General features: G+C 33.6%; 1 protein-coding gene across 1 annotated transcript in view; it reads left to right on the top strand.

Moving 5' to 3' along the window:
* Positions 1 to 21811, top strand: part of LOC145256413 (uncharacterized) — a 101529-nt gene that overhangs the window by 53626 nt on the left and 26092 nt on the right. Inside the window, exons 2-4 of the mRNA XM_080115281.1 lie at positions 7393 to 7556; positions 9997 to 10170; positions 17168 to 17308. Coding sequence (XP_079971407.1) covers positions 7393 to 7556; positions 9997 to 10170; positions 17168 to 17308 — 479 coding nt within the window. The remainder of the gene's footprint in view (positions 1 to 7392; positions 7557 to 9996; positions 10171 to 17167; positions 17309 to 21811) is intronic.

The raw sequence follows: 21811 nt of genomic DNA, 5'->3' as shown, positions 1-21811 counted from the left end.
CTAAATTTTTATTCTTTGCATAAAACAACATTAAACTAAATATAGTTCACATTAAAACCCATACTCCTAATAGCTGTATTTCAGAATTTTTAATGATTGATTAATTAATTTAGAAGTGAATCTTGTGCAGAAAATATACAAACATATACACACTTACCTGTCCTTATACAAATAGAAATGTAAGTTTTCAATAAGACTTTTTTTTTTCGTATATAACTTCATAACACAAAATGCATACTAAAATATATTGTATTTCTTGGATTTAGTTATGTCAGAAAGAAAACGTTTTAATTGTTCTAATTATTCATAATTTATTACGTGAAAAGTCATCCACCTCTTTTAGCTGCCTATGAATTTCCTTCACTTCCTCTCACTCTATTTCTTAATTTTTCTGTGTGTATTTAGAGAAAGAGTGACATTCTTTTTCCAGCTAGTTTACTGTATGTTCGTACACATGATGGCGACCTTCTGTTTTGTAAGACAATAACGTTAGACATCTCGTTTAGTCCACTCCAACGTCTGCTGTAACTATAAAGATGCAGCTATAAAGTTGTAGCTAAAAGATGCAGCTATAAAGTTGTAGCTAAAAGATGTAGCTATAAAGTTGTAGCTAAAAGATGTAGCGATAAAGTTGTAGCTAAAAGATGTAGCTATAAAGTTGTAGCTAAAAGATGTAGCTATAAAGTTGTAGCTATAAAGATGTCCCTATTTACAATGCTTCCCCACGGGACAGAGTTAGACACCAGGGTCGTTTTTTAACGTGGAGAAAAGGTACAAAAATAAAAAATTGTCTCCGTCGTGAAGGACTGCTCCTCCACCGAAAGACAACACGAAATGGAGGTGCAGCATCTGAAGAACAGATACTGCACTTTGATCTTGGCCAGCTAAAAGATGTAGCTGTAAAGATGCACCTATAAAGATGCAGGCCTGGGCAAGTGATAAGGAGATAAGGTTAGGTTTGGCCAGTTATCAGGGTCCTTTTCTCAGTGTTGCAGACAAAGTCTGATGAAGTCGGAGCCAGCATAGCTGCAGGAAAGGTGTTGCAGTGTTTCTACATCCGCCCATCGGGATTTTTGGCAGTTTACTCCCTTAGCTTTTGCCTTTCCCAAGGCATTCACAAGGCATCCACAAGACAGCAGAGCTATTTGCCCATAGCTGGGGAAAATTTTAAATATTTTCAATTGTGGTAAAAATAACAGAAATCATCATTGTAGTTGTGGTTATATCAAAATAAAATCAAAATCCTTAAGTGATTCTTCATAAAAAGTTTGTATGCAATATAACCGCATATATAAATTAGATGGCAAAATAAATACGTTGCTTTACTTTTATATTATCGATAAGAATAATACAAAAATAAAAAGACAAATTATGTCACAGCTTATGAATTTTGGAATGAAATTAAAGTAAAACAGATTGGGATTGTGACCCTATGGGGAACAAGTACACCTGATATAATAATTAATAAAAGGAAGTCAACTTTTTCCTATTTAGAATAAAACATAGAAGTACAAACACAAATGTTACATAAATTCAAAATGGTTGCATTATCTACAAATATCTTATGTAAATTTCATGGATATTATCAGTCGACTTTATTCATTGTCATAAATTCCTACAATAGTTCCGAGGAGTCACTCTCCCCCACCCCCCAAGAAAAAAATTATATTTACAGGTGGTAGCATGATACTTATTCACTCTTTTTCTCCTCTCATTCTTTTATAATTCACCAGAGCAAATACTTCAGCCTTCACCTATGCAATTCACCATAATTATTTAATTTTGTGATTACATGATTTTTTTTTGTCTTTCACCTAACACTTATTTCATGGGGAATAGTAACCGCTCCTGCCCGTTTTACTTCTACTTCTAATGATAATTTCATTAGCTACTCGGACATAAACCTTTATTCTATAGTTTGCATTTACTGAATAGTACAGAATATTTTTCGTGAAATTCAACATCCATATTCTCATTTCAAAATAAATTATATTATTCGGTAGATAACTGTTATATTATTCTTCGAACATATGCTTTTATTCTATAAATAACTTTTGTTTACATGGGTGTAAGTACGAAATAAAAACATTTAAAGAAAAGAGAGAGCTTCTTCTTCACCTTCTTCACCTTTCTTTTTATTGTTGTTATTGATCGCAACTACTACTATTATTCATTTATTCGTAAATATTTTTATTCAATGGTTTCCTTTTTTTGGGGGGGAGGGGGTATTATTATTACTGTTGTGTTGCTACTATTACTACTATTATTTTTATTATATTTTCCTTCCTCACATGGTCCAGAAACCAGGCTATGTGAGTTTTGATTTTAGGTCAGTCCACAACAACAATTTCATTTGTAAACATTCTTTTATTCATTACTTGTACTGGAGGGCATACAATTTTTTTTCTTTTTTTTTTGGCGGTTATAGATATATGCACAATTTTTAATGATAACTAACATGGTTTTTAACATTTCTTTTTATTGGTGAAGACGAAGACCTCACTTAACTTGCCGACCACTGCATAAAAACAAAGCAAAATTACCTAGGTCTACAAGGATTCCTCTTACATGGAAAAACTCTAGAACTAATGGTTTAAGGATTGCTTAAAATATTTCTTTGTAAACATTTTTTTATTCTTTACTTTCCTTTATGGGGTTGTATGCAGATTTTTTATAAGGTAATTAACATTAAAAGACTTTTTCTTTTATTGGTGGGGACCTCAATTCTTAACTTACCGACTACTTCATAAAGCAAAACAAAACAAAATTAGCTCCTTCTATAATAATTATAGTTTAATTTTTTTTTTGTTTTTATTTTTTGAGAGTGGAGCCTTTTAACAAATCTGTTCTGGCTTTTTGCCATCTTTCTAATAAGCAATGCTGGTACACTGGTTCTGCTAGTTTATAATAATAATAATAATAATAATAATAATAATAATAATCCAAAATTACTTGGCTAATTCTGTAAGTTTCATAACTAAAACTGATTATTAGATGTTTCTACAAATCTCTAAGAAATTAAGAACATCCAATATTCATACTACATAATTGGTGACCCCGAAAATGATCTGAACATATAAACTTCTAATTGCAAAGAAATCTTAACACTATTATCTATCAAATACTTTTTTCTTTTTCAACTCTTTTCCTGATCTACATTAATGATCTTCCAAATCACATCCTTACATCATTTGTAGACATTTTTGCTGATGACACTACCATCTATGGTAGCACATCTAAGACAGTAAACGACCAAGTTCTCTCCGATTCTCTCTCCTCTGATCTTGATCACGTTGTACAATGGGGAAAGGAGTGGCTGGTTACTTTTAATGCATCTAAAACCAAGCTTCTATCTCTACATCATCAACGTTCTGATCCCCATCTGGCATCAATTAAAATGAATGGCTCTCATCTTGGGGAGGCCTCAAGTTTTGACAGGCTTACTCCTGATCTTAAATGGAATACATACATCAAATCTGTTGCCAAGGCCGCTGGAAAAATGGTCGGATCCTTCTATCGATCCAGTAGATATCTCACTGCTGATGCAATTCTCTATCTATATAAGAGCCAGATACGTCCAAGGATGGAATACTGTTGCCACATATGGGCAGGAGCTGCTAGAAAAGACTTGTCCTGCCTTGATAGGGTTAAAAATAGACTTCGTGGCCTGGTGGGAGATGTCCTTTTCTCTTCGCTGCAACCTCTATCTCACAGAAGAAATGTTGCGAGTTTGTCTCTGCTTTATCGTTATTTTCATGGAAAGTGTTCAACTGAGCTTCAATCTATGCTCCCCCCCCCGCCAAACTTTCACAAGAAACACTAGACTAGCTGAAAACATTATCAATAATTTTCCCCGCTCTTTATCTGTGCCTAAACCTAAACATAGATTCCATGATCAAAGCTTCTTTCTTAGAACTGCACGCCTGTGGAATTGTCTTCCGTTTTCCTGCTTTCCAGCTGTCTATAATATGGTTGTCTTCAAGTCCAACGTGAACAAGTTTCTGATGAGCCGTTCCACTTAAGTTAACAAATTTACCGAACTTCCATTACTATCGATTACTATATTGTCCTTTTGACTACTCTACACTCTTTAACCCTTATCCTTGAGTGGCCTATCGGCCTTGATAAGTGGTGACGCCTATGTAAAAAAAAAAAATACGTCTAAGATTAAATATTCAAAGACGTATCATTTTTAATATTAGTTTTAGAATCGAGAATAAAAAAAAATTATTTTTATTTTAAGATTTAATATGTATATGCACATGTGTTATTAGAAGTAAAAAAATAAATAAATAAATAAATCATAGAAAAAATCGAAACTCATGTCTATGAGTTTATTAAGCCTGTCTGGTATTTTGTTGACTTTGTAAAAAGGTGTAATAACTTGTTAAATACACATGCTTTTTTTTTTTTTTTTTCCATTGGAGAGAGAAATATTTTGAGGAATATCATTACTTTATAGATAAGTTACAAAATACAAGAACTACTAAAAATGCTGTTTTGTTAATGTTTGCATTAATATTCATATAAATCATAGAATTACACCCAAAATTAAATTGTTCACATATATTCTTATATGGTCTAAACAAAAAACCCATTGATTATTTCAACTGGAAGATTTTTAAAATTCATTTCAGGCAGAGGGTATGATTTGATTTATAATAGTTTCATGTTTATAATCAACATTACTTCGCATGCTGAAAACAGATCACTCATATTTTATTTTGGTTTTTGATTTTATTACCAGTAATAAAATCAAAAACAGTACATACTGTGAGAGATTTATCAGTACCATACAACCATTTTACCCCATAATAGATGTGAAAAGACTTATGCAATGGTTTGTTTCATGAGGGGGGGGGGTAAAAAAAAAAGTGTTTCAAAATTTCTTTTTACTATGTCTTTTTTCTTTTCTAAATTATTTTTAAAATAAGATTTCAAAAGTTAAATTTAATTATGAGAGTATCGTTGGATTGTGAAATTACGATCTTATTCCTAATCATTCATCCTGTGAGTGTGTTCTCGATCGATTTAAAAGATTAGGAATCATATTTGGCATTAGTTTTTATATAGAGATCATTGAAAATAGTTTGTAAGTGGAAAATTAAAGAATTTTGCAATTTTCTGTTAAAAACAAAACAAATGAAGATTTATAGTTTTTTTGGAAGCGAATTTATTTATGGAATTGAAATGTAAGTGTTATGCTGGCACCCCTACAGATTCTGACGATGGACTATTCCTGATGTCATTTCTGGTAACTAGTTTCTGCTATATGAAGCTGAGACTCAGTGGGAGGAATCGTAATCTTACTTTGTCGTTCCAGTTGAGCAGAGTCCAACTCAATATACGTTTCTGTATTTTCTGTTAGTATATATTTTATTGCACGGTTTCCAAACCTTCTCGTTCTTTTTTTAACATGTAAACCACAGCAGTAAGAGTTATGTTTGCTTAGTGTTCGACAAATGCATTAAAATATTCTGCAAATAGGATCATAGTCAACTAATGGAAAGGCAATAAAAATAAGCTCTTAAGCTTGAGAGAGTTCTGTATTTACTGAGTGAAGTTGTATTTGTTGAAAGAAAATGTAATGGTATAACAAAATGAAGCAATAACGGTTTGATCCTGAAAAAGTATAAAATGGAGAATTCTAGGAGTATGTAATATTAAGTTAAAGGAAATGTACCTTTCACTAAGTATGATTGATTTATGAGTTGGGATGGTGAGAACTGATGTAGGAAATTATGAAATTGTATGAAGGTGACTGGTTATTTCTGGAAACATATAGGAATTGTGAGCATATTGGAATTATATGTAATGCCTGTTTTTATAGTCCTGTGGTGTCCAAATGGAGATGAGGTGAGGAAGTTGCTTCATTTTATTATGTATCGATATCTATATCTGTAATATGCTAAGGTATTTCATATTATCACCATTTACACATACATTAAAAAAATTAGATAGCCTAATGTTGATTAGTAGTTTATCTAAGGTCGCTATGTGAAAACATTCTGACTCTCCCCATTTTTAAATAAATTGCTCCAAAATCAAAATGTTGCTCATTTTATTGATTTGAAGAATATTTAGCTGACATCTTTCTGGTAAGAAGATAGAATTGTTTTTTAAAAAAATTAAATTTCTACAATTTTAAGTAAATGTAGAAAAGATATATTCATTTTATTTATTTAAAGAATGTTTATCTGACGATGGCTATTTTTATGGAAGAATCAATTTTCTTAATAATATTGACCCTTACAAATATTATTTCAAAATGAAATATTAACTGTAAATTATATAGATTGATTTAGAAAGTACCATGGAATTTCCATAGGATCATGTTAGTCTTATTTATGTTTGCACATACCTTATCACACCCATTCAAAAAAATTAGATCGCCCAAATATGAAATGAGAAAAAATAAAAATGTTTACTAATTAATTTGTTCCTAAGGTAAAATATTTTGGCTTTACCCATTTTAAAATACATTATTCCAAAATCGAATTATGCTAGTCCATCGTCTTTAACAATTTCTAAAAGAATCTACACTTTGCAATATTTTTATTTGAATGTAATTTTAATACACATTTAATTGTTACAATTTTACATATTGAAATTTTTAATGACATTCTAAAGAATATTTATCTGAAAATTATTTTTTGTAAAGAAAAAGAATTTTTATTCAAAATGATTTGTTACAATAAATAAAAAGGTTTATTTCATTTATGAAAAACAATATTAGCTGACAATTATTTTTTTAGTAGAAAGAATATTTATCAATTAGATAATTCAAATGGTTATAAAGTCTTTTAACAAATAGATTTATTCATATTTTTCTTCAAATGCTATATCCTGTCATAACCCGCCGTCAATTAGGAGTGCGGACATAGTTTTGGTGGTTATGGTAGTACTATCAACTACTGGCAGCTTTGATCACCAGACAAGATATTTTGTTTTTGTTGCTTTGTCTTGTCTTTTCTCATTGTTTTTGTTTTGTAGTGAACGAGAGAAGACCTGCATTTTGGCATGCTGTTCCAAATCCGACTGCACCTGATGTGAGTGAAAACTATCATCCTATCTCGTTTCATCTTTCTCTTATGCACGCAAGTTAGCCATTTAATGAATCTTTGTTCATAAACTAACAATTGTCGGCATATTATGTGTCCAACTTTGATTTTAGTGAGAGTATCTCGTGCGTAGATGAACAGAGAATGTAAGTCACGGAATAGGATTCAATTGTGCTGTTATTGATAATAACCAATGTATTTTGTTTGATCATGACTTGTGAGACATTTGGACCTTTCCCTGTATGGGAGTTAATGCAACCATTAAACAGTTACATATTAAAAAATTGATTTAAAAATGTGCAATGTTTTGTTACTTTTTATATTTCTACAGGAGGGCCTGGCTCAAAAAAGGGAACAATTGTAAATGAGCTGATCCATACATTTGGTTTTACACTTATTAACGCTGAACGAATAATCTTGCATAAATTGGTGGCAAACCTGAGTGAAAATAAGGAGTGTGCTGATTCTTCAGCAATTCTAAGAGACCTTTTAAAGGTAAAACATTTTTAATTATCTTTTATTTTATTTTCATAGTAAAGAAATTGTTAGTCTAATATATAAATTTTTCTCTTTTAAGTGTTAAGATTCTATTAAATTAATCTTTATTTTATACTTTGTTGAATACTTAATGATCAGCCATTTTCTGGATTCAAAGAAAGACAAACGATAATTTTCCAAAGCAAAATATACATTAGAAGCAGTAGATTGAAGGAGAAGCTGAGAAGAAAAAAATCCTCTTAAGACCCAAACGATGAAAGCAAGAGCCATGGTCAAAAATGACATTTATTTAGGTGTGTGCTATGACAGATGATTTGTATAAAAGATTTGACAGTCAGTATTGTTTTGTTATTTACATGTATTAAGGTTTTGGTTTATTGCTAAGTGTTAGTTGATGCCAAATGCTGCTCGAGGACAGTTGGATCTCAGTTAATGCAAGCTCTATGATCCTGGTAAAAAGAGTATGTTGAATTAAATTTCTTTTCATCTTGACTGTTCCTGAAAAATACAGTACATAACTGGTGTCACGCATTCAGAGGTCGGCATGGGATATTAAAGTTTGTGCATTTGATTGTATTGTTCACTACAACTTCCTCCTGTTTAATTTAAGGATTTACTCAGTTTTTGGGGGTAAATGAATAAATTAAAAGCTAATTTTAAATTAACTTCGCATAAAATAAATTTCTTTTGATTACATTCAAACAAAAGGAGTTCTTAAGTTAATTCCTGTAAGCTTCCAAATGACTATGTCAAATGATGTCCTTGTGTTTTTGGTTAGAAGTAATATATCTGTTCTGATACTATAGTTCATCTTTTCTGTTTTTGGTCAATGAAAGAGAAATACTTCAAGACCGAGGCAATTTTTATTTTTGTCCTAATCTTACCTTGTATCTAACTCAGCCCTCGTGGGGAGGCAAGTAAATAAGGACTCTTGATGTCATTCATTTTAAGACCGGTCAGCTGCATGTATATTCTGTTCATAAGTGTTATTATAAGATTGAATTCCTATGTATATTTATAGGTCTTTTGTGTTGTTTGTTTTTGATACAACAATCTTTAAACTGAGCATATCGGAATGTAATATAAGTCATAAATTGTTAATGAAGATACGGGGATAGATGTTACATTTTGTGATATGGAAATATCCAAGGATATTCTAGTATCCAGTAAATGTCGGTATCAAAATAAAATGAAACAAAAATCATATCAGTTCAAACTGTATTAATAATTTTGTTGGAGTTGCTTTTTTTTTTTTCCTAAACGTGACACCTCAGATCACATGACATGGTTGTCAACCATTGTTCTCGTTAGCCATGTGATCACTCGTATAAAGTTGTTTACTTGAAGAATGTGTTTGCCAAATCTTTCTTTTGCCCTTTTTGGTTTCATCACCAAAGTAACATGTGAGCAGTAGTTTCTCTACTCCAAACTAATTGTATCGAGATGCATTCGTTTATTCACTGCTCTTTTGTTTTATGGCGTTTGCTTGACCACTTTCTCCTAAACAAACCAATTTTATCGACATGCCCATACATATCTTGTCTTTTATATATTCACATATTAGGACACTTTTGTAATATTTTCAGCGTATTTTATGCCAATCCATACATTTTGCTCCTTTTGTACATGTGTTACGCAGGGTGTTTATACGTGCTGGTCTTTCATAGTCTTTTGACGTTCATGATTGGCTGTTATCCCCTCGTGATTGACCACTGGCTTCTTCTGTTTAGCTAGACGAACAAAACTATTTGTGGATGGAAACACAATGGAAACTGGCTGACTTTCAAAGGTTTTATTTAAAGAGGTTCTTCATGGGGGAAAGAAACCAATATCTAATTATTATGTTATGTTTTCAGTCAAATTTGGAACATTTTGTCTGAGTTTACATCGCTTGACCAATTGTGATCAAATTTGGTGAAATATCGGTTATGTTCTATGTTCAGATTTAATTTTAGGATATCTAGGTTAAGGTCACATAAAAGGTGAAGGTTATACTTATAGCAATAATTTTAGTTCTGTTCATTGTAGAGATTTGCTACTTGATCAATGAAGTTCTTATCTTATGACTTTATCTGTGACGTGTTCAGTTAAGATCAAAATTTTGACAAAATGTTAACTTATGATTTTTTTCAAATTTACCATATGAATCTGATACTCAGTAAACACCATGCAGTATTTAAGATAAATAGTTTTTGTGTTATCAACATGATTTCAAGAATATTTCATAATATGGAGAAGTAAGGCCCAAATAAGACTTTGGCCCATCCTTATGTTGTCAGGTGGAGGTGTGCAGTTTCACAACTGACTATATTATTCATGCAAATAGATGGGCTAAATTAAAATTCTAGTTTTAAAAATGTTGTGATTACAATTCTAACAAAATGATGTTTCCCAAACATCTTAAACATGCAGGAATTTTTTTTCTTTTTGTTTTCAGGAACAGCCAGAACTTGTTTCTCTGGATTGGGTCATGCAGGAGATTATCACGCAGCTCAATCACAAACCAAAAGGATTTTATTTAATTGATATTCTTCCAAACCTAAAAGTTTTACTCAAATTACAAGGACTAATGAAAAATGTTCAGGAAGAACTGAGTATGTTAGAATCAAAGGTAAGTACAATATCTAAATGTCTTCTTTTGTTTTTAATGACCTAATTGCTGATACTTATATAACAAAGTCTATAAAAATGAAAAAGTTGATTAATTTGTTTCAAAATATACAGGCTTCAATTTACATCGAAAGTTCATACTGCAATAAATTCTAATGTTTGACTTAGCATCATTCATAGCAAAATTGATATGTACATTATTTTTTCAACTATAAATTATGTTAAAGGAAATTTTTATTTCTCCAATAGATATATGCAGCTTTGAAAACTGCAATATAAGTAAAGGGGTTAGCATACATGGGAAAACATTCATGGTAAAATGGCACAAATGCGCAAAGCACATTAAGCAAGATAATATGAGAAAAAAACAAAATAGACTTAAGACAAGATTTTCTCACAACCATGTGCAATACGGAATATGAATGCCAAAATAATCAAGTAAAATATAGAATACTAGCAGTTCAGCCTGGCTTTACTCAGGCCCTATATACTGTTCATAACTTTGTGTGTATATGTATATATTAAAAAGTCTGCATATATACCGTAATGCTTTTCTATGTAATAGAATAATTAACTACCATACAGAAAAGTTGGTAGACAACAGAAGTCAAATTTATTTTAACTTTGACCCCAATTTTGACCTCTTAAAATTTATTGTTTTGGGCTCAAATTGAAATGCTTGACCCATAGTGTTTAGACCAAACATTGGCAGAGGAATTTGGTAAAGCCTGCAAAGGTCAACTCTTTCAACTTTGACCTCTTGGCAGCGAAATTTTTGCCCAAAAACTGATTTAAAAGCTTGCTGCATGTCTGAATACCCTTTATGTAAAATTGTTGTTTTTTTTTTTTGTTTTTTTGACATGGAGGTCACCACTTATCAAGGCTCAGAAACCACTTGGGGATAAGGGTTATTGCGTGTACAGTAATCAATGGGATAGTATCATAGTAATCGTTAGTATTGGAGATTTGATAAAGTGTCTTACTTAAGGGGACGGTTCATCAGGAATTTGTTTATGTTGGACTTGAAGACATCCAAGTTGTAGTCAGGTGGGAAACAGGCAAACGGAAGAGCGTTCCACAGGCATGCACTTCTAAGAAAGAAGCTTTGTTCATGGAATCTACGTTTTGATTTAGGCACAGATAAAGAGTGGGGAAAATTACTGACAGTGGTTTCAGCTAGACGTGTGTTTTTCGTGAAAGATTGGCGGGGGGGGCCATAGATTGAAGCTTGGACGAGCACTTGCCATGGAAGTAACGATAAAACAAAGACAGGCTTGCAACGTCTCTTCTATGGGAGAGAGGTTGCAGGGAAGAGAAAAGGACATCCCCCACTAAGCCACAAAGTCTATTTTGTACTCTGTCAAGGCAGGATAGGCTATTTTTAGCAGCTCCAGCCCAAATGTGGCAGCAGTACTCCATCCTTGGACGTACTTGCCTTTCATATAGATAGAGAATTGCATCAGTAGTGAGATATCTTCTGGAGTGGTAGAAGGATCCTACCATTTTCCCAGCAACCTGGGCAACAGACTTGATGTACGTGTTCCATTTCAGATCAGGAGTAAAGGTCAACCTCAGAAGCTTGTCAAAATATGGAGCCTCCCCAAGACGAGCGCCATCTATTTCAATTGATGCCAGATGGGGATCAGAGCATCAATGATGTAAAGATAGAAGCTTGGTTTTAGATGCATTAAAAGTAACCAGCCACCTTTTCCCCCACTGTACCACTCAAGATCATAGGAGAGAGAATCAGATAGAACTTTGTCATTTACAGCCTTTGATGCGTTGCCATAGATGGTCGTGTCATCAGCATAGATGTCACCGAATGATTTAAGTATGTATTTTGGGAGATCATTGATGTAGATCAGGAAGAGAGTTGGGCCCAGGATGGACCTCTGAGGGACTCCGGCATTAATACTGTGGGCCTCGTATGTCTCCCCATCAACCACTACTCTTATGAGCCTATTAGAGAGAAATGATTTAATAACTGAGAAGACATTTCCAGCTATGGCATAGCTGGAAATCTTGTGAATTAGGACCTTATGTCATACCTTATTGAAGGCTTTTTCAGCACAATGATTGGAATGCCGTTAAGGCCGGTTGCTTTACTGGAATTAAGGTTCTTGATTAGCTTGGCGACATCACGCACAGATATTTGTATGTTGCAGAGCGTGTTGTCCATTATAGGAGGAAATACGGGGAGTTGATGGCCTTCGTCGCATAGGGTAGAATTAGCTGCAAAGTTCTTGGCAAATAGTTTGGCCTTGTCTGATGCTGACGAGATGATCTCAGGTCCATTGATGATGTTTGGGATAGAACGCACGCTTCTGTTCAGAATCCTGTTTGCAATTTGTCAAAATTAGTGGGAACCAAGCCGCTGCTCAGCTACTTTGGATTTAACAGACTGAGCATATAGCTCTCTTGCATTTTTTATTACTCTTTTACAGTGGTTGCTGGCAGTTCTGAAAGCAGCTTTAGTCTCAGTGCATCTATTACGTTGGTAACTATGGAAAAAGTGATTTCTGTGCGCAATGGCAGCAGCACATTCTGGAGAGAACCATGGCTGGCTGTTAAGTTTTTGTTTGAATTTTTTGGATGGTATGAATCGGCCTATGCCTACAATTAACCATTCAGTCAGGTCAAATTGCTAGAGATCGCAAAGGTCAAATCTTTTGAACTTTGACCCCTTGGCAGCCAACTTTTCATCCAAAAACCGATTGAAAATCTTGCCCTATGTCTGAATATACTTTATGTAAAATTTCAAATGTTTAGTCCAAAAATTGACTGAGTAATTTCATAGAGACTGCAGAGGTCAATTTTTTTTTTTTAGATTTGACCCCAATTATGACCCCTTAGCATTTATTGTTTTGGGCTCAAATCAAATTATAAGATTAGATCCATATCCAAATAACCTATATCTAAAATTTCAAGTGTTTAGACCCAAAATTAGCAGAGGAGTTTTGTAGAGTTTTCAAAGGTCAAATCGTTGAACTTTTACCTCTTACTCATAACAGCCAAATTTCTGGCCGAACCCTGATTAAAAAGATTTTCCCAAATCTCAATACCTCGTATGTCAAATTTCGAGTCTGTAGACTGAAAATTGAGTTATTTGGTAGGGAAATATACACACAGAGACATTTTTGCTTTCATAGATATATAGATATTCTATTAAAACAATGCTACAAGTTACTTTTATTAATATACTAGTTGGCACTGCAGGTTTGCTATTACTTCCGAAATGTTATATTACAAAACTGAGCGTATGGAAGCAAGAAAGTGACAAACGAAAAGGTTGAGTTTAAACGTTTTATTTAAAGTTTAAACGATCGTGAAACGAACTGTTTGGTGTGTCAAGATAATTTGACGGCGGCAGCGGTGGGGATGCTGGTCGGGTGTTGATATGAATTCGGCAACAATCTAAGTTATTGTCAGGCTGAGGTGAGAGGCAGCGATGGCAGAAACGTGGCTTGTGTCTGGAATATGTGTGCGGTAACGGCGATGACGGGAATGTGGCTTAGTGTTCTGGTCTGTGAGGGTTCAGCAATCCTTAATAATTGGTGTCGCTGGCGAGGGGTTGATGGCTGTCAGTTGATGAGCTGTGGTGATCTGGCAACAGCGGTGACGGCGGAAGAGGGGTAATCTTCAAGGCATGCTGTCCAGTATCACAAGTGAGATGGTGGTGGTGCAGCAGCGGCTGTGGCGTAGTAATCTCAGTAGCTAATGTTGCTGGCAAAGGGTTAACTGCCGCTGGCTGGACCAAGATTCATGTCCGACACACAGGGGCCGATCTGTTTGCTTGTCGAAAAAGCTGACATTTTTATACTCGCGATACAGACGTAGTAGTAGACAAAAGGCGGCTTTTATCGCTGGTCATCGTTTCGCTTTTTATGTTTTTATGTGTTGTATCAATTTAAAGCTAAGAAAGTTGTGAATGTATTCTAGTAGGTGTTATACTGTTGCAGTGTTTCGTGAAATAATTATTCGTGTTCATATGCTGCCAGAGATGCGTCTGCTGTGATGTTTGTGTTTTATATTTTGATTTTTCTTTTGATGTGCGGCTTCCTCTGGTGGGTTTCTTTGTTGAAGTGAGGTGCGAGTTATTCTATTGATGTGTGTACCTAAAAAATGGGATTTGAAGTTGTCGTATGTGTTTAGTATGTTCATTTGCGTTTTATCGACGAACGGGCTTTGTCTTAGCATCACCATTATTATTACTGTTGCTGCTCCTATTGGTTTCTGGTTTATTCATGTAAATATGGAGGGATATGCAATATAACACAAATTTCACTACTTTAAATACTTGAAACATTAGTTAAAAATAAACATTTCATTCATAAATTTGTTGTGAACACAAAAACTATTTCTCATTTATTGATGTTAACATTTTGGTGATTTCGATGCAAATTTATTCAACATTTCATTCATAACTTCTTAAACCCAAAACAAAATATTTCTCATTTATTTATACAGATATTTCGTAATCTCAATTCAAATGTGTTTATCTTTTACAAGTGATTGTAAAGAGAAAAGGATTTTGTGTTTTCACTTGCAATTTAGAAATAGAAAATATAAATTATTGTCCTATAAATAAAACAATATGAGATTTTAATTTGTGCAGTTTTCATATTTATTATTATAGATTCAATTATCTATTGATTATCTTTATTCCCAATATATAGTAATGACTTCAAAAATTGAAAAAAAAATGACTTAGGTGCCATCAGCTAGAATCTAAATCAAACCCTGTAGCCTGATTTAAATCAATATGCGTATAAAAACTATTAAAAAAAATAACGCTGTTAAATTTATAAATGTATATTTGTACCTAGAAATGACACTTTTAGTTCAATTATGCCTGCCAAGTTTCAATTTTTGTCAATTTTGACTCCTTAACAGCTATTTTTATCGGATAAAAAAAAACAAATCAAATTTGTTCCACACGTCTGAATCCCCTATACATTAAGTTTCAAGTCTGTAAACTAAAAATTGACAGTGGTTTGGTTGGTTGGTTGGTTGGTTGTTTGTGTTTTACGGCATATCAACCCTTTTCAGGTTATTTAATGCCAAATCCAAAGATTTAAGAAAAAAATTTTTAATAGAATATATTTGTTGTTTTCAAGTCGGTTTCTATTTAACCCATAGTTGGGACCCTAACAGGTACTACCACTCCGGGTCAGAGTGGATCTGGGAGCAATGGCAATTAAAGGGTGGCTCCACACACCCCAAAGCCCGCAAGATAGGGCCTCCCCACTGGATATAGTTTAAGGTCATATCCAGGACCCAGTGGTTTGGTAAAGACTGTTCCTCACAGACAGACAGTCACTATATATATATATATATATATATATATATATATATATATATATATATATATATATATATATATTTTTTTTTTTTTTTTTTTTTAAATTCATTTTTTGAGGATCAACTTGGTCAGATTTCATTAGGGGATCTTTTTAGTTTTTGTTTTTGTTTTTGTTTTTAATTAGGGCATTTCCAATGTTATTTGTTATTTAAAGGGTAGGTGGATGACTTAGATTATTTTCAATACATCAAAATAGAAAAGAATGGACGGAAATGAAAGTAGTGGGCAAGGGGAATGGAGGGATGGTGAAGGGAGGGGGGAAGAGAAAAATTGATAAGTAGATAGGCTTTTTTATTTATTATAAAGATGTTGTACACACTTAACTTTTTCTTTTTGTGGAACCAAATAACGCTGGGTAGCCCTGCTCGTTCATTTAGAAGGTGCAAATTACTTTTTTATAAGAAATAACTTCACATTTGGAATGAGAATCTTGATATCATCTAATCTGAATAAAAATAATAACACTAACGTTTAATCATTATTAAATATGTATGGAACTTTTTTACTTTTTACTTCGTTAGCACTTATGGGCTAAAGAAAAGCCTTCGGGCCAAGATCAAAGTGTAGTATATGTTCTGATATTACACATCAATTTTTTATTCTCGGTTATTGGAGGAGAAATCCTTCATGACTGAGACAATTTTTATTTTTGTTCCTTCCCCATATTAAAAACAGACCTTGGTGTCTAACTCTGCCCTCGTGGGGAGGTAAAGTAAATAGGAACAAATATATTGACTTTTGTTTTACATATTTAAATTAGCTTACTAAGTAAACTAATCTGGCCAAATGTCCGTGACAATATAAATTTAGTCTGTAAAATAAATCCATTGATTAAACGGTGTTTAATCTTGCACTTGTGTTACAGTACTCAGAAGTAATTAAAGTCTATTTATTAAAAATTTTAACCTTTGGTTATTCTAGGTGTCGATTCTATGAGATTTATTAAAAATATGTCTGACAAATTTAAACTGATTTAAATTGAGGGGAATAGCCCTAGAGTTGTCAATTCCAAAAAACAGTTATCTTTTTTCATTGGAATTTGTTTTCTTGTATTTTCAATATTTTATAAACATCTTACCTGCAAAGTTTTCATTAATTCTTTCCATTCTAGTCTGTCAAGTGGTAATATCACACACACACACACACACACACACACACACACACACACACATTAGTGTGTGGAATTATGTAAACATCAGAAAAACTCTATGCAGATAAACTCGTCAGAGGTTCAGCAGTGACTTAAAATTATTAAAATGAAAGGCTAATTCTAGTAATTCTAAAAAATAAGTTATGGTAATTTTTTATTTTTGGCACGCTGCACCAAAAATATGCATGCACTTGAACGTACAACAATGGCCACCACTTTTAACATAAGGAATTACATTGCTTAATATCCAGGAAACTACTTATTTGCAGAAAACATAAATGCGATATTAGTTTGCAGCATACCCGAGAACGATGCACACGTGTGTGTATATGCCGAAGCTCATCTTTGCTAATAACTTATTGCATGAATTTTTTTTTTCTTTGATTTATATTTTCAAGTTCCAAATCTTGTCTTGGTGAAATTCTCTGCTTTTTCTTGTGTTTCTCTTATATATTTTTTTAAACCCAATCACAATGTTTCTTTCAGTATCCGGTCTCATTTGGAATCAATATTGAAAAAACTGTCATGAAAAGACATTCCCTTCATTCAGATTCCCAAAATCCGAAAAAGAATAAAGCAGCAGAGAATAACACGCAAAGTGATGAAGCTGACTTTAGTCGAACGGAGGTTAGTTTCTTTATTTAGTTTTTTCTTTTTTGTTTATCGATTGAAAAACAAATATTTAAAGATTTTGAAAACATGTTTATTCAAGGCCATTATGTTTTGTTTCTGTCAGGTTATTACAACTATTTTGCCATCATAAAAATTGTCATTTTAATAGACGACTAGATCACCCGTGACTTGTTGGATTAATATTTGTTTTCTATAGAAAGAAACGTTAGAGCATGTGTTACATGAAAAATAAAAGTGTATTATGTAAAAAAAAAAAAAAAAAAAAATTGGAGAAGACCATGAATGTGATTGCAAATTTCTAAGTACAAAAACTAAGAAAGCTATGAAGGCAAAAACGCCATTCAGACTTTAAATATATTCTATTTTGGTGAAATTATATTCTTTCCCTCTACTTTCTCTCTCTCTCTCTCTCTCTCTCTCTCCCTCTCCCCCTCTCTTTTTTCTCACTCTCCCCCGCCCTCTTTTTTCTCGCTCTCCATTCTCTCTCTCTCTCTCTGTACTTTTTTTCTCTCCTTTTGTGACATTATGTAGTATGTCCTGTGCACGATGATAAGCAAAACCTTCAGAATTGTAATGTATAGATTGTTGTTTGCCTCAGCATTGGTTTTATAAACGAACTTGCTGTATTCACCCGGCATTGTCTGTCTTAGGAATTAATTTTTGTTTTTTTAATTCAGAACTTTTTGAAATAAGAATTCATTTTAAAAATTTTTAATTATTGGGATAAATAATTTTAGATATTAAAACGACATATCATCGAAAAATGTTATTTTAAAAATAACATTTTAATTAAAGTGAAACAAACGAACGAAGCATAAATAAAACTGGAAAGAAATGAATAAATAAAAATCTGGGTTGGCATTTTTTTTTCTTTCTCAACAAAAGATTTTTATAACCGTTACAATTGTTTCGACACGACTTAAGTCTCTTGCTCTCGTTCATCTCACCCGGGGTACACTATTCTTCTTCAATCTCACGCCGGCCGTAGCCTGCCATTTCTCGCCTGCATCTTTACACGTCCATTCTCTTTGACGCCGACTTTGTTTCTGCCTTTAGCACGTGCTGTATTTTTCTCTCCCTTTTTTTTTTTCCTTCTTCTCGCACACACTTCTTAATTTGCATACGCGCAGTTTTCGGCTACTGCTGCTGCTAATCTTCCCGCAAGTTAGCCATCCTTTGCTGCCGCTGACATCTTCCTACGTGCTCATATGCACTGTTACAATTGGAATAATGTTTTCTTTTTAATTAAGACATGGAATTGATTTTATAATTTTTAAATTTTTAGTTTAATAAAAATTTTGTAGAATTTGAAAAATATCAGACATAAGAAAAAAAATAAACTTTACTAAAGCATGAATTTTTATTTTTTTATTTTAACTACCCAGTATTGTCTGGGAGTTTTTAAAATTATTTTTGTTTCAGGGTCTTAATACAAATTTATTTTGAAATACCTTGTTTCGAATGCTTTTGTTTCATTAAAAATTAAACATGTAGTGTTGGGGGGAGGGATGTTGGAGATCGATCGTCATTTTGTTGTAGAGTCGTCGTGTCTGTATTCATCTTACTGACCTTGTTTGGGATAAAGGAAAGGGTTACTAAATGTTTTTGTTAAAAGCAATAAATAGAGAAGTAGTCAACCACCTCAGCAGAAATAACCTTCTTAGCGACACGCAATATGGTTTCCGTTCTGCTAGATCTACAGCAGATGTGCTAACGGTTATATCTCATAGGATTAGCGAATCTCTCGACAAAGGCTTCATTTCTAGGGCAATTGCTCTCGACATATCAAAGGCCTTTGATAAGGTTTGGCAGAAAGGCCTACTACACAAGATTTCCAACTATGGTATAGCTGGAAATGTTTTCTCGATCATTAAATCATTTCTCTCAGATAGGCTCATAAGAGTAGTGGTTGATGGGCAGAAATCAGAGGCCCACAGTATTAATGCTGGAGTCCCTCAGGGGTCCATACTGGGCCCAACTCTCTTCCTGATCTACATCAATGATCTCCCAAAACACATACTAAAATCATTCGTTGATATCTACGCTGATGACACGACCATCTATGGCAACACATCAAAGGCCGTAAATGATGTTCTCTCTTATTCTCTCTCCTCTGATCTTGAGCGCGTGGTACAGTGGGGAAAGAGGTGGCTGGTTACCTTTAATGCATCTAAGACCAAGCTCCTATCTCTACATCATAAACGCTCTGATCCCCATCTGGCATCAATTGAAATGGATGGCTCTCATCTAGGGGAGGCCCCATGTTTTGATAAGCTTCTGGGGTTGACCTTTACTCCTGATCTGAAATGGAACACATACATCAAGTTTGTGGCCAAGGTCGCTGGGAAAATGGTGGGATCCTTCTACCGCTCCAGAAGATATCTTACTACTAATGCAATTCTCTATCTATATAAGAGCCAAGTACGTCCAAAGATGGAGTACTGTTGCCACATCTGGGCTGGAGCTGCTAAAAACAACCTATCCTGCCTTGACAGAGTACAAAATAGACTTTGTGGCTTGATGGGGGATGCCCTTTTCTCTACCCTGCAACCTCTTTCCCACAGAAGAGACGTAGCGAGCCTGTCGTCATTCTATCGTTATTTCCATGGCAAGTGCTCGTCTGAGCTCCATACTGTGGCCCCCCCCCCTCGCCAATCTTTTTCAAAAAACACCCGACTAGCTGAAACCACCGTCAATAATTTTCCCCACTCCTTATCTGTGCCTAAATCAAAACGTAGATTCCATGAACAAAGCTTCTTTCTTAGAACTGCACGCCTTATCCCCGAGTGGCCATTGGGCCTTGATAAGTGGTGAACTCCATGTAAAAAAAAAAAAAAAAAAAAGGAAAAACTTTACAATTTAAATCAATTTTATTTAACAGTTGTATCAATGGTATGGATAGTTATGAAAACAGTTGTATCAGTGGTATGGATAGTTATGAAAACAGTTGTATCAGTGGTATGGATAGTTATGAAAACAGTTGTATCAGTGGTATGGATAGTTATGAAAACAGTTGTATCAATGGTATGGATAGTTATGAAAACAGAAATATAAAATAGGTTTATGCAGCCAACATGTACGTGCTATAGATATATAATTAGCTTCAACTTGATTAGTAGAACCATTGCTAGTGTGAGAAGAGGTATCTAAGTTGATGACGTCTCAAACGGAACTGTTTATATTTTACGAGGTAGCTGGTTTGGGCAGAAGTGGAAATAGTCGTCTGCACAAGAATGTTTTTATGGGTCAACATATCACTACGCAAGTGATAGCATGCTAATCTGATCTTACTGAATCACATACTGATCGCTCTGCACGAATGTAATTCCTGCATATATTTTAAATAAGTGCTAGCTCAGATTTCTAGAGTTGTCTTTCTTGTGTATGAATGTCAGATAAATCGTTAGTTTACAGTGAGTGCATTCTGGTGTTTTTTTTTCATGAATTTTTTTTTTAATAGGATTCAAAAAAAAATTTTTTTACTTTACACAATTGTATTATTGTTTTCACATAATGTGTAAGTCGCATAGTCTTAAGGAAAACATACACACATACAGAAAAACGCAGAGTTGTCTTATAATTTTATTAATGATTCTATTTATATATAACTAGCGAGGGGTACCCGGCGTTGCCCGGGTGTTTGGAGGTGTGTGTGGGGGGGGGGGGTTAAAAAAAAAAAGTAAGTATGAGGATCGAACCCGAACCGCTGAGGCAAAGTTGTAAATTAAAGTGGAAAAAAAAAACATGCGACGTTAACCATTGCCCCACCGCGAGATGCTAACGGAAACACACTTGAATTTGTTTAATTACTTGGATTTAGCAGGTGCCCGTTTTAATGAGTTAATGAGGTCAAGTTTGAATGCGGGATAGTATTCATTTACTGCTGAACGCTCCCCCTCCCCCAAGATGTTATAGGAAAAAGACTAACCCACATGCGGCGAGCAACAAATATTGAACATTTATCTTCCCGAAATCGAGCAAATTAAATAGACAGGCGAGCTTCATTGTTAACTGTGAGATATTACGATTTATATGTGATATAAAAAGTTTTAAAAAGTTGTGAAGCGAGCGACCGCTTCTCTGAAAAAAGCCTTTTATTGACATACAGAAAAAACGAACACACATACATACATACATTTTCGCTTTTATATATAGAAGATGCTTATGTTGAGGAAAGTTGAGTATTTTCTATCAGTTTATATATTAATATATAATAATGTAATGTATACAGTAATGTATAGCAATAAATATTTAAATTGTACATCTAAAAATTGTACATCTAAAAACGAAAATAGGCTTAAGGCTCCCAAAATTCATACTAGAATTATCTGCAATGATTCGTGGCATAGTGGATAAAGTACTTGGTAAAATTCATTTGTAAGTTACACTTTTCTGAAAGTTAAAGGTTCAATGCTTAGTGTGGGCGACACTCAAAATACAGTTCTTATTTTGAGTGTTATTTGTACGTTTCGGTTAATGTAACCTCCAACTTTCTTC

This window comes from Euprymna scolopes, chromosome 32 (assembly GCF_053919585.1).
Source record: "Euprymna scolopes isolate OS-2025 chromosome 32, ASM5391958v1, whole genome shotgun sequence".
NCBI lineage: Eukaryota > Metazoa > Mollusca > Cephalopoda > Sepiida > Sepiolidae > Euprymna > Euprymna scolopes.
The sequence above is the reverse complement of the archived record's forward strand: the minus strand, read 5'-3'. Positions and strand labels throughout refer to the sequence as shown.